This window comes from Pecten maximus, chromosome 14 (assembly GCF_902652985.1).
Source record: "Pecten maximus chromosome 14, xPecMax1.1, whole genome shotgun sequence".
Classification (NCBI taxonomy): Eukaryota; Metazoa; Mollusca; class Bivalvia; order Pectinida; family Pectinidae; genus Pecten; species Pecten maximus.
The window spans coordinates 36,396,952-36,412,465 of NC_047028.1; the positions used below are offsets into that span (position 1 = coordinate 36,396,952).

The window sequence follows — 15,514 nt, forward strand, 5'->3', positions numbered from 1 at the left end:
ACAAAACAACATGTTGGTGGCAGTAATGTTATTTCTACAAACAACATGTTGGTTGCGGTAATGCTATTTCTACAAAACAACATGTTGGTTGCGGTAATGCAATTTCTACAAACACAACATGTTGGTTACTGATAATGCTATTTCTACAAACACAACATGTTGGTTACGGTAATGCTATTTCTACAAACACAACATGTTGTTATTTCATGCAACTGCTAAAAGAAAAGCCAGTGTGGGTCAGTAAAACACAAATTATAATGTTAAGTGTGATAAAGGAATGATCCTCCGACATCTTGTATATTGTACGTGATTATGGACCATGTGTAATGTAATTGTATAGCCTACCCTACGTATGCCTGTGCTGTATTGAATTTAGTAAATCAAAAAACCTTGAACCTTTATCGACGCGTTGGTAACCTCAGCAGACAGCATGACAAGTATTATCCAATCAAACAACAGGAAGAGATATGAGTCATTCACGTGACCAGGTAGATAAGGTAACGGGTATACGTATGCACTGCACAACAGACGGGGCGTTTCATCAGACAAGACGCTAGCTGAAACATTTACCACGAACTACGCCCACAAGTTAACCTACCAAGACATTTATTAAACGTCTGACAAAACAGGTAAGATTTTACTCAGCATTTCGTTCGCCTGTATCATGAGGTCGTAGGTACAAATATGGTATATGTATTACTACTGTAATAAATTACCTAATACTACAAATACCTGTCAGGTATGATAATATACACATGTACTTCAAACTAACGACATGCAAGAAGGGCCGATAGAATGCGTTGTATAAATTACATTTTTAAAAATGCATTCTCTCTATCAGTTTGGAGTTTTCGAATCCCCGAATGTCGCAATATAACAATAAGGGAGATACAATGGTATCGAATAGTGTTAAATTACAGATCAATCGGAAATGAATTGTCTCCTAAATAGTTCTTTTTTTTTGTTTCTTTGCATCCGTTAAAACCCATTATAGTTAAAGCCAGAACCTAAAAAGGAAAAAGATTCTCATTCACAAGACAGAGAAATGGATTTAAAAAAAAAGTCTAAATTATGCCAAATGGGAATACCTAGCATAATTCTTAAGTACACTCACATTCCAAATTAAGAGTGACTTGCATATTTATTTGCACACATATGCACTTCCATTATTGAGACCGGAACTTTTTAGGCAGGGATAAATTTAGGTAACACCTTCTGGTCTAAGGGGCATAACTCTTTCTTTACTGTCGTCTGCTAGTCAACATGATGGCCGACAGGGACAGACGATCAGACATCCTATCAAAAATGGCCCGAAAGAGAGGATTACAGTTGTGGTAAAGTATAAGGTTGTCCGAAGGGTTCTGATTTCATGCGATCTTAGTAAAACTGCATTGTGGCGATTGTTTGCTAATGAATATCGTCAGAAAATACGTACTTAAGAAATGGGGTATCTTGTCAGTACTGTAGTGTAGACATCTACAGTAGCATTCTTTTACGAAAAATGCATATCGGGGGAAATATTGTCATTCCTGAACGAGGATTGGAAATCAGAATATTGTCAATTTGCTTACTCAAGAAACCCCAGTGTTTTAGCTTACAATGGTCAGCTGGCTTATATCATTACAGAAACGTCTACTGAGGGTCCATCTCAAAGGTACAACCCCACAAATACCCTTTAACGTCTCACAGGGACTTGACTCGAATTCACAACCAATCGATATGTACTATCACAATATATGTATATAATCATTATCACGGATAGTAAGATGAGAAATGTAAATTGTATGGTTTTATTTCTCTGCGTCTTACGTATTATCTGTGTATTGCAATATATGCCCTGATCACGGCAGATTAAATACCTAGTAGCCATAACATCGGCATACCAATACCTGTATTTCCTGATTACTTTATATCATAACTTGTTCAATACTTCATGTAAACGTATGTAGGAAATATAAAAAAAATTATAAAGGAGTAATAAAAAAATGCCCTGCCAGCGCTAGGGCTCGAACTAGCGACTTTTCACTCTCAGGGAACACGTCGCCCGTCAACAATTCACTAAAACAACTTATGCTTCATAACCACCGATGAGAATTTAACCAACTTTGAATGTAATTATCCTTCGGTGATGGAAATTAAAAATTGTGCAAATGAAGGGGCTGACCCCTAGGGGCCCAAGGTGCGAGGTCAAAAAGGGGTAATTTGGCCATAGGGTTTTTAGGGACTTGATCTCTGACATTAAGTGATGAATAACAGTCATATTTCGCAAATTTGTGCAAATGAAGGGGCTGATCCCTAGGGGCCCAATGTGTGAGGTCAAAAAGGGGTAATTTGGCCATAGGGTTTTTAGGGACTTGATCTCTGACATTAAATGATGAATATCAGCCATATTTAGCGTAAAGCATTCTTAGGTGGTGGAAATTCAAATTTGTACAAATGAAGGGGCTGATCTGGAGGGCCCATGCCATGGGACGATCCAAAAAAAAAAAAGGAGTACATTTGCCATATATCACTTTGAACGACTTCCTGTTTGATACTAGATATCTGTCATATCTACTAGAGGCGTCCGAATGTGGTGGGGATTCAGAATTGTATAAATGAAACGACAGCTGATGCACTGGAGGCCTGAGGGGTAGGGCGTAATGGGGGAAGCATAACAGATTCTCTGAAATTCGTTTTCTTTCGTTCGTATACTTTATTTTATATCTGTATGTTTTGGTCTGAAGCATCTTTGGGTTAAGGTAAATCAATTTTTGTAAACGTTTAGTCTGGCCCCTAAGAGGCCCGCACGAGGGACAGGGCCTTGGAAACATGGCAAATTCTTCAGGGTCTTAGTTTCTATCTTAGAAGACATTGAGATCCCCAACCCTATGATCATATACATGTACATGTATAACATTGCTGGGCGTCAAGAGATAAGTTTTAAGTTACAATGATATATCTTTGAAATAGATGGAATCCCAAAAAGTGAAAGTGTATCACGATACATGTCCATATAGTACATATTCAACAGTAAAAGTGTACCATGATACACGTCCGTACAGAACATATTTAACAGTTAAAGTGTACCACGATACACGTTCGTATAGTACATATTTGACAGTTAAAGTGTACCACGATACACGTCCCTAACCGTACAGTACATATTTAACAGTTTAAGTGTACCACGATACACGTCCGTACAGTACATATTTAACAGTTAAAGTGTACCACGATACACGTTCATACAGTATAACAGTTAAAGTGTATCATGAAACACGCTAGTACAGTACATATTTAACAGGTAAATTATACCACGATACACGTCCATACAGTACATATTTAACAGGTAAATTGTACCACGATACACGTTCATACAGTACATATTTAACCGTTAAAGTGTATCATGACACACGTTGGTAACTTAGTACAGTACGTGTACATATTTAACAGGTAAATTGTACCACGATACACGTTCATACAGTACATATTTAACCGTTAAAGTGTATAACGTCCGTATGGTAGATATTTAACAGTGAAAGTGTATAACGATACATGTCCGCACGGTACATATTTAACAATTAAAGTGTACCATGATACACGTCCCTGACCGTATAGTACATATTTAACAATTAAAATGTACCACGATACACGTTCGTACAGTAATCTAACTATTCTATTTTTAAACAAACCGCGTTAAGTATGTTGCATTAATTGATTTTAGCCTCCTGTCAATCAAATTGTATTTCTTCTTTGCAGTGAGCACGCTGAGTGTTGACCTGAGCTTGAAACTACTGCATCAGTTTCGTCGCGAGAAGACAACCATATCGCACTAACCGGTGAGTACAAAATTGTGAAGAACCATTTGTCCTCTGAATTTTTAATTTACTCCGTTCCTTCGCAGCTTATAGGTAACGCTTTGTCATTTATATAACCTTCTAGACCGTATCCACATCTACTGGTAAGCTGTTAACAAGTACATACCGTATATATGTATAGTTATGAACAAAAATGTACCTCTGTGTTAAGGTTTATTGTTCAGATACACTTTTATGTCTGCCAAGGTCACCCGGATTGCTCTTAAGTTAAACGGAATTAGATACTGTTTATAATCACCCACGAGCTCATTGGAAACTAAATGAACGAACATTAAATCCACGCATTCTTAGAACGTTGATCCGTGGAAAAGATTATCTATCCAGTCACATATTTGTCGTAGATGTTAATACGATAGTTGTATTTGTCGGTGTTGATGGTAATTAGCGCCCCTTAGCGGAGAGCATTGGAATACAAGGTACTTCAGTGTAATAGTTCAAGGGAAATAAATCTTAGTTGTTACCTCTCTCCACACTCTGTAACAAACCTGTATCCTAGGAGTGTGGAGTGTACGAAGATAACTGATCTAAAAATTAATATTATACTAGACTCCGTAGTTAATCTATTTTACGTTAAACCTGAAATTAAGAATATACTGTGAAGAACATACGTTTTAAGATCACGAAGTTACCATTTTACAGTCACAAACCTGTATTTTATTGTACGAGTGTCCTATGGTAATCACTTTGTCCGTCCGTCCGTCCGTCCGTCCGTTCGTCGTCTCTATATTTTGTTCCTGGTGATAACTTTGGTATTTGTTGTCACTCAGTTGCACACAAAGTGTTCAATTCACAAAAATATACACACTGATATGAAAAGTCAAGGTCAAAGATCAAGGTCATCACCTACAAAGAATTAAGGTGATTTTTTTACTGATAACTTGATGAAACAAAGCTATTCACAATCAGTTAAGGAATCAACTGACCAAACGTCAAGATCATTGGGTCAAAGGACAAGGTCAAATTCTGTAGTTTTTCACTAAGGAATATTAAGTTGTGACATAATGAAGCAACGTTGGTTAGAATTAAACAAAAGGACATCTGAGCAAAGGTCAAGGCGACATGAGTCTGAATTAAAGGTTTAGTCAAATAACCAAATATCTAAGTCACACTGGATTAAAGTTTCTTTGTTTGGTTAATCACTTCGTCAGCAGTAGGGTCATTTTGAGACTTGTAGTAGTTAGTGGCTACCTCAGTGAACGACATACACAGTCCTGTCGCATTACATCCAGAGCAATTATGACAGTGTTTTGCTAAATGACGCCAGCACAGACTGTCTTGTTTCCTAGCTTTCTGAGAAACACAAACCGTCACGAGGTATCGAACCACACACCTCGGATCTTCACTTTAGGTTACGTATCTGACACTCTTACGGAGTGAGCTATCGCAGCTTCTCACAACATTTAAGTTCAAGGTCATTTGGGTTTAAAGGTCAATGATAAAGTGGGTCTCTGATTAGAGCCCAGGCTCCTGATGGAGGAGGTTTTTAAATTGAAATGAAATTACAATTCTGTTAGCGCAGCAAATATCGAGGTTGAAGGAGAGAGATTCACGTCATGGTACATGTAACATTTATATTTTGCCTCGTTGCGATTGTTTTTGAAGTCGAAGCATTGCTGACTCGTTGACTATATAAGAGGATCTTACATCAGTAACTATGTAATACAGAATGTATAATATGAGTTTAATAAATGTAATCATTTTACGAGTTTGATAAATTTCACACGACATAACCGCGGGTGTAAGATTATGTTTATCACAGAACTGATAATATGAGTATAAATTAAATTCTCATGTCATACATCACACTGGTGTTATTACACACGTCACACTGGTGTTATTACACACATCATACTAGTGTTTTACACACATCAGCACTGGTGTTATTACACACATCGCACTGGTGTTATTACACATGCGCTATTACACACATCACACTGGTGTTATCACACACAGCACACTGGTGTTATTACACACATCACAAGAGTGTCACCACACACATCACATTGGTGTTATTGCCTCTCACTGGTGTTATTACACACACCACACTGGTGTTATTACACACAGCATACTGACGTTATTACATATATCATACTGGTGTCATTACACACATCACACTAGTGTTATTACATACATCATACTGGTGTTATTACACACATCACACTGGTGTTATTATACACAACATACTGATGTTATTACATACATCATACTGGTGTTATTACACACATCACACTGGTGTTATTACAAACAACACACTGGTGTTATTACACACATCACACTGATGGTATTACACACATCACACTGATGGTATTACATACATCAAACTGATGTTATTACACACATCACGCTGGTGTTATTACACACACCACACTGGTGTTATTACACACATCACACTGATGGTATTACACACATCACACTGATGTTATTACATACATCAAACTGATGTTATTACACACATCACGCTGGTGTTATTACACACATCACGCTGGTGTTAATACCCACATCACACTGGTGTTATTACACACATCACACTGGTGTTATTACACCCATCACACTGGTGTTAATACCCACATCACACTGGTGTTATTACACACATCACACTGGTGTTATTACACCCATCACACTGGTGTTATTACACACATCACAGTAGTGTTATTACACAAAGCTCTATCTGATTCATGGCAGTATATGCCCGTTATATATATGATGTCTTTAAGCCAAATAAATATGTTAATTGTACATACTTTTTAATCCGCCAGGCAGTACCTCCCTGTCTCTCAGAGGACAACATTCTTCAACAGAAAGCTTGAGTACAGAGCACATCAAATATCTTACGATAAATTGGACTTGCAGTAGTCGGTGAGTATACAGCAATTTTAAAAAAAATAATTTAATATATATTTCTGGCTCAAGCTCCCATTTCATTCAACTATCCTTGTATAAATACTTTTATAAGTTTGATAAATTGCTGGGTTTATCATCACGTGAACAGAAAGGGTCATTTTAAAAGCGGTACGTCGCTGTAGTAGCTGGCGACCACCTCACTGGGCACCGTACGGGAGGCAGTGATAATCAGATCACTTATGGTAAACTGTCTTGACTGTACAACTGCACAAGAGGTTCCCTTATCTCAATTATCTATGTGATTAGAAGTTTACTTTTATATATGAGTTATCTGTCATTGTTTTTCTTGTCATACTGGATTATTCCAGAAAGTTGACAAAATTTTGTTCAATATGTCATGTGTGGGTGTGATCCAACGTATTTTGGGTGTGGGTTTGGTCAATTTACATGTATGACGCAAAAGAATTGTAAAATGCCAAAATATTGGGCAATATATATGTATACAAATGTATTTCATTAACATCCATTTCATGTAATATGAATGGAATCTTGTCCGGGATGTTTGAAACAAACTTAAGCATGAAAAACTGGACTGTGACTATTAAGTTCAATAACAGATACAAAGGGTACTTTGGGCCTGTATCGGTTTAAATCATGACGGTGTTAATACCTTAACTACGTCTGACTTACTTCAGAACTGACAATATTTTCCCCGCCAAATGTGTGTGTGTGAACTATCTGCTGACGTTTTGAACTTTTTAGGAATCCTATATATAAATATACCTATATCAATGTAGATGTGTGTTAATTATTGCATCATTTTAATTGTTATACAGATACACACGAGGATCCAGAGTGTCGCCGACCTCCATCTTGTCACGTTAAATTACTAACAGTCATGGCTTCAAAATCCGGCCAATCAATTATCAAAGCACAGTATCATTTTAGACCAAAAGGACAGCAAAAGTGTGAGGTCCACAAACAAAATGATGTCGTATTTTTATGTCAGGACTGTAAAATGTTAATCTGTACAAAGTGTTCTATTCCCTCCACAAACAACATATAGACAGTTTTCTGGAGATATCTGACATCAAAACACGACACAATCAAATACTCCAGGACTTTGTCAATGAGACAGAAAATGTAAATATTCCAAAACTAAACCAAGAAATCATTTCATCTCGAACAAAAATGACTGCATGTAAACCTTTGTACGATAAACTTCGCAAAAATATCATTGACAATAATGAAAAATGTAAGTTAGAGTTAGACAAAATCACTGAGGATTATATCACACTTTGTGACAATATGGAGGTGGCGGCCATGGACCTGATACAGACCCACATCACAGACCTGGAGAGTAGACTGAAAACTTTGAGGGAACTCTCATCAGAGTATAAACAGACTCTCCAGACAGGAACCAGTGTACTCGTGTACGACTCGGTAACAGAAATCCGGGAAATGGATCCAGACATCCCACCGACACCTAACATAGACATGGCACAGTTTACTCCGGGTATAGACAGACTAAGTCACCTAAAACAGGCCCTTGGGAACCTAAAACTTACTACTGACCATCTCCAGGCAGGATCGGCAACTAGTGGTCACTCCGACCAACGTCCAGTAGTCCGACCAAAACAGTCTACAGAGGCTGGTCAAGCGTCCACTGGAGAAGTCCGGTACAAACTTCGTGACCGTCCAACCGTCATGTCCCAGTTCCCATACCCGGGTAACATCACATCGGTCTGTCCTACATCTGATGGACGTGCGTGGCTGTGTGACTGGTCCAACACAGTAAATCTCATCGACAACCAAGGTCAGGTCATACAGACGATACAACACAGCAGTAACATACAGGACATCAGTCTGGACCCCTACCACAGGTCGTCTGTGGTTCTGTTGTTATGGTGATAACACTATCTGTGAAGTAACTACACCATCTACACCAGTCACAAGATTCACTACAGAGGATGCCCCATACAGTCTGTGTGCGACCAGGGAGGGTCGGGTAGTGGTGGGTACATGGGGTAGACAGGGGTACAAGGTGAGGGTGTATACAGTGGACGGTCAGGTGTTACATACAGACATTGTGGAGGGGGTAGTACCGTCAAAAATAACACAATGTGGTGTTACAGGTAATATAGCTGTAGTAGTGGATTATAAACGTATCATTGTGTACAACTCAACACTCCAGCCCCTGGTCAACTACCGGGGGGAAGGGATACAGGCCCGGGGGGAGGGGATACAGGTACAGGGGTCGGTCACACCAGACAAGTTTGGTCCTCGTACAGTTGTATATGACAGTAAGGGTAATATTGTTATTGCTGACATGACAAGGAAAACAATAGAACTGATAAGTGGAGCAGGGAAGTACATAAAAACACTTCACACAAACAAAGGATACCAGGGACCAGTAGGTATACAGAAGGGTGATGTGTTGTGGTCATACTTAGTGTTAGATACAGGAGGGCGGGGACTCAAACTCCTCAAGTATTATAGTGACTGAGTGACTCAACCTTGAGTGAGGATACAGACAGTTTATATCAGTGGACTTAAACAACATGAACTTTACATTGTTATATCATTATATATTTCTCAACATGTATGTACACATTATGTAAGGCATGTAATTAATGTTATTTACCGTTAAATGTACTGTAAATATAATTTTATCAATACACACAGACCGCTGGATTATAACCACGTCACTGTGATACATTTCAACTACTGTAACGAAATCTGAAATCAACATCCCTGCATCTGTTTTATGTGTATAGCCTGACTCCCCCTACCTTCTCAAATGACTCGTCCCATTTCATTACATACAAATACTTCGAGTTTAATTTAATTGCCAAAGAGAAAAAGTTTTTTAAAAATTGAACATACACGTCACGTGACGTCATCATAGTATCACCATTTCCACTGTATGTAACGTGTGTCCAATGTATGGTTTTTACGGTGTTTATGTAATAAATGTTTCTTGAATTGATACCGAATAGTTGTTTTATATTATTTCAGTTAATATACAGAAAAGTCAGCGAGAATCGACACTATATGAGATAAAAGGAATTCGGTAGCCTGAGTTGACAGTATGAGATACAGGGTTTCGGTAGCCCGAGTTGACAGTATATTAGATTAAGGAATTCTGTAGACCGAGCTGACAGTACATTTTTTTGTATATTAGATACAGGAATTCGGTAGTCCGAGTTGACAGTATATAAGATACAGGAATTCGGTAGTCTGAGTTGACAGTATATGAGATACAGGAATTCGGTAGCCCGAGTTGACAGTATATGAGATACAGGAATTCGGTAGCCCGAACTGACAGTATATGAGATACAGGAATTCGGTAGCCCGAGTTGACAGTATATGAGATACAGGAATTCGGTAGCCCGAGTTGACAGTATATGAGATACATGAATTCATGTAGGGGTTATATATGACCAGAGACCTATTTACTAATATAGTATATAGGTCTCTGATATGACGTGTAATATGTATCATAACATTCCGACATTAAAGCGACTATAACTCAAACGCCATGTCAGACTGACGACAATATATTAGGCGTAATATTCTTCCAACATATATCCTATCAATAAAGACTTTCCCTTAATTATGGAAATCTTAAATATCTAACATAACAAAGCGGTGGGCCAACAAATACTACATGTTGTACTGATATCAGTTATTGAGTGATGAGTGTGACAGTACTAGTCGTTTTAAAACATTTAAAACCTTCTTTGATGTCATACCTGGTATGTCTGTGTCATAGGAATATAAAATATTAACCAAGATATTTAAGCTTATACCTTCGGTTTGGTTTTTTAAAAATTCGGCGTTATCACTTAAAAACGTTCTTCAAGCAAAAATCCCGAATAGCATGTTACTAATGTAGTAGCCCGAGCTTCATCTGGCCCTGACACCATGGCCTACACCAGACATGGTGCCAGGGCCAGAGGAAACTCGGGCTACTAATGCAGCAACTTACGTAGAAATGCTCCAAAAAATATTTTTGAAATACTAAACCAAAAAACGTCTCATCGCTACTGTAATATTCTTTCATCTCCTTGACATCCGACGACAACGTAAGTCTACTACAATACGGTATTTTGACGAAATATCAATCTCAGAGCTATGGTTTAAAAATTCTATTAACTTCTGGGGCCAGTTGTTCGAACGTTCATTAAAAGATAATGATGAATTAAACCTTCATTAAACCTTTAGTAAATGGCATGACGTCATTTGCAAACATATGACGCTGCACAAACTTTCATTAACGCTATTCAATGATTAGCGGTTCATTAAAGCTTGATTAAATCACCGATATTTAAAGATGCTTGGGGGCATCATTAAACCATCATTACCGAAAATGGCGATGAATATTATGTTTGATGTACTTAGAAGACGGCACAGTCAGCTATCCCATAAATATTTCCCCCATATCAGATGATTATACCGAAAACCAAGTCTGAGCGAGATACCGGTTTTGTCCAGAAAAGATCGTTTTTAACCATAGATTTACATATATGTAGTAAGAGATTAACTGTAGAGAGCTATGCCTGACTTATGAAGTTACAGGAGAGAGCTATAAATAGGAGTAAAATATAAGTAACATCACCAAAGTGGTCACTCTGTTTTACTTATATAGTAAGGGAATATATGTGTTTCCTTTCATTACTTTTATTTAATGGAAAATAATTATGATGTGACATTGATGCAGATCGATGTAGATGTAAGAGACACGAATATGAATTAGCTTTGGTACTTCAGTATGGTGAATAGGTATAACAGAATACTGTTTCGTGTGTTATTTGGTTTTCGTCTTTATAGGACAGGTATGGATCATCAAAACGTCATGGGTATCGTTTCAACAATTATACCCCGCATATTTCAAAGTGCAAAACCGCCTCTCTTCCGTCCTTGCTATAACTAGTTATAATAGCTACATGGCCCCACCATGAACATTTCCATTAGACATTAAAACAAATAAATTGTTATATGCATACATGGAATGTTTGATAATTTGAAGAAAACAAATACATATACACGTACATATATACTTAAAAATAAGATACATTTATGTGACGCATGGAATTATACGTGCATGGTATAGACGCCTCCCGATAAAAAAACGTATTATTAATTTTAAGTCATTATGACACTGTTTTAATATTGTAAACGTGAAAACCTGTATGAATATGTGAAATGTCATTCTCTCTGCGGATAAAACATTCAATACGTTTCTCCAGACATTGAACAAGACCATGATGTACTACAAATGAAAAACAGCCGTGTTGATTTGTAACGTTGTCACAATTCACATACATTTCTAAAAATTGTAATAATTATGTGAATTTATATCTGGGATCTACGAAAACATTCTCGATAATGTATAAACACAAATTTTCCTGTACTTCCTTACCTTTTAAATCTTCGGAAAACAATGTTACAAAAACTATTTAATTGATGACTTTCACACTCTTTTTTTGCCAAATGTTGAACCTTCTTAATTATTTGGGAAAGGGCTTTAATTCTGTTGTTATGACTTGTGCCCAGTCCTTTTTGCTTTGGTTAATGGCAATAAAAATATATTAAAATCAATCCAAAACAGAAAGGTACATTTACAAAGTGTAGCAACACAATAGCGAATGTATCATCACGTTAGGACATGCGCTCTTTCGAATATCTTCCCATGCAGTTTTCACATTTAGCAGGATAATTAAGATTATGGCATTTAGAAACTACAACCACGAGCTAGTATATCCATGTACTTTTTTTTCTGGAACACAGATTCGTATTCAGGCTCCGACTCAGAACGAGCCGACTTTTGTCAATCGGAAAGGATACCATTCCATCAGTTACGTTCAGGCAATATGTGACAATGAAGGTATATACAGACCAAACATAATCTCTCGTAACACTGAACGCAACAATTTAAAAAAAAAAAAAAATCCTGTCAAAGAGTCAAGCTTACGATATCATTTTGTAAAAATGGAAATCATTAAGATACTAAATTATATCTAAACAGAATAATCGTATTCTAGGGTGGTCGGGTAACATAGTGGATATCGCACTCGTGTTTCTACTAGGCCGACCAGTGTTCGATTCCCCGATCGGACATGAAAAGGTAGATAGGGCTACTTGCCCTTCCCGACTACGTACTTTCCCCCGTATACTCCGGTCTCCTCCCACATAAGACACCTCCCTGATTTCATCCGGACCAACAAGGGTGCTTAATATAAATGTTATATAACCTGTTTGTTATGTTTGTAAAATAACTAAAGCTTACATAAGCTATTTTTATGTCTATTTAAGCTTGTATCATTAAAACATCACACGAACATATTATCATTGATTTACAGAAAAAAATCACGAACATATATATATATGGTCGCAAGATGTCTTAGTATTTTTTCCCCTCTTGCCATCTTTGCAATCTTGGATGTTTACTTGTCTCCGGGATGTTTACGCATGTTGCATTATGGGAAGAGGAAATCCCCACAGTTAATGATGGTTTAATTGTTGATCCGTCATTAAGTCTTCATTAAACCTTAATTTGTTACCTACAGGTGGAAGATGTCGATTAATCTCAGACGAGGCTTGTTGGTTTGTCAGTAATAAGATATTCCGCGGTATGAAATAGTGTGAAAATTACATAAGGATTATGAACTGCTCTTAAAATTCCACAGAATAACTTCTCTTGTCGAGTTTAGCCATATTATCTGACCTCCCAGTTTGGAGTGCCTGTATGTTCATGACTAGCAAAAATATCTACCTCGCCCCTTTGGACTACCTGTATGTTCGAGACTATTCCAGATATCTGCCACACCCGGGTGGATTGTCCATATGTTGTGACTAGCCCTAAATTCTGACCTAACCAATGTGGACTGTCGGTATGTTCGTGATTAAACGAGGTATCTAGCCCCGATATCTACTCCACCCCTGTGGACTGTTGGTATGTTCTTGACTAGCCCCGATATCTACTCCACCCCTGTGGACTGTTCGTATGTTCTTGACTAGCCCCGATATCTACTCCACCCCTGTGGACTGTTCGTATGTTCTTGACTAGCCCCGATATCTACTCCACCCCTGTGGACTGTTCGTATGTTCTTGACTAGACCCGATATCTACTCCACCCCTGTGGACTGTTGGTATGTTCTTGACTAGCCCCGATATCTACTCCACCCCTGTGGACTGTTGGTATGTTCTTGACTAGCCCCGATATCTACTCCACCCCTGTGGACTGTTGGTATGTCCTTGACTAGCCCCGATATCTACTCCAACCCTGTGGACTGTTCGTATGTTCTTGACTAGCCCCCATATCTACTCCACCCCTGTGGATTGTTTGTATGTTCTTGACTAGCCCCGATATCTACCCCACCCCTGTGGACTGTTGGTATGTTCTTGACTAGCCCCGATATCTACTCCACCCCTGTGGACTGTTGGTATGTTCTTGACTAGCCCCGATATCTACCCCACCCCTGTGGACTGTTGGTATGTTCTTGACTAGCCCCGATATCTACTCCACCCCTGTGGACTGTTCGTATGTTCTTGACTAGCCCCGATATCTACTCCACCCCTGTGAACTGTCCGCATGTCCTTGACTAGCTCCGATATCTACTCCACCCCTGTGAACTGTTCGTATGTTCTTGACTAGCCCCGATATCTACTCCACCCCCGTGGATTGTTTGTATGTTCGTCACTAGCCCCGATATCTACTCCACCCCTGTGAACTGTTCGTATGTTCTTGACTAGCCCCGATATCTACTCCACCCCCGTGGATTGTTTGTATGTTCGTCACTAGCCCCGATATCTACTCCACCCCCGTGGACTGTTCGTATGTTCTTGACTAGCCCCGATATCTACTCCACCCCTGTGGACTGTTGGTATGTTCTTGACTAGCCCCGATATCTACTCCACCCCTGTGGACTGTTCGTATGTTCTTGACTAGCCCAGATGTCTGTTCTAGCCCTGTGAACTCTCATGTGGTCATGATTAGCTCCGATATCTGACCCCACTCGTGCGGATTGTCCGTATATTCGTTATGAACACAGATATCTGTCCCACCCCTATAGACTATTCGTATGTTCGTGCTTAACCCAAATATCTGATCCCATTGCTGTTGAATATCGGTGTATTGAGACTCAACCAAATATCTATCACTGTAACGGGATGAGCATATTGTCCAATCTGGTGCAGAGATAGAAACACAACACACTGTATTAACATTATTTACAACATTTAATTACAATATACACTATGAACAACTGCACATCCACACTCACTTTCACACATTTAATAAGAACATATATCACAAATAAATGGTTCACTCAAGGAATGGGCAGATTTCCATCACTGTCTATGAGGTCACCTAAATAGTCTACACTGGTGGGCAGATTTCCACCATGGAGTGTCAACAAGAACCCAGTTCTCTCCACAAGACGGCACCATCAAGCCTCATCACGAACAATTGTTATATTGCCAGAAAAGAATACCACTCATGGCTGTCTATCAAGGTTCTGGCTGTGAGTCGCAACCACAGTACCCAGGCCACCTCGCTCCACCACACATCAGTCTGGCATATGTCCCTGTCAGGACTCTGTTCTGACCATGATCCTTCCAGGATCATCCACACCACATTATGGTCTATCCTCACCAATGGGTTAAACTAAAATATAATACAAATATACTACTAAATAATTATGGCCCAACTAACCTAACCTATTAACAACCGTTATATTGACTGATATAATACATATATGCAATAAAATGACTACACCCTAAATTACTGAAAGTATGACACACGACGCCTT

General features: G+C 38.6%; 1 protein-coding gene across 1 annotated transcript; it reads left to right on the top strand.

The window, feature by feature from the left end:
* Window positions 1-510: 510 nt before the first annotated feature.
* LOC117342508 lies at window positions 511-9,689 on the top strand. Its single transcript, XM_033904684.1, has 4 exons — window positions 511-629; window positions 3,739-3,818; window positions 6,614-6,713; window positions 7,535-9,689. The coding sequence occupies exon 4, from the start codon at window positions 7,890-7,892 to the stop codon at window positions 8,607-8,609; it is 720 nt and encodes a 239-aa protein (XP_033760575.1). The 5' UTR covers window positions 511-629; window positions 3,739-3,818; window positions 6,614-6,713; window positions 7,535-7,889; the 3' UTR covers window positions 8,610-9,689.
* The last annotated feature ends 5,825 nt before the right edge of the window (window positions 9,690-15,514 follow it).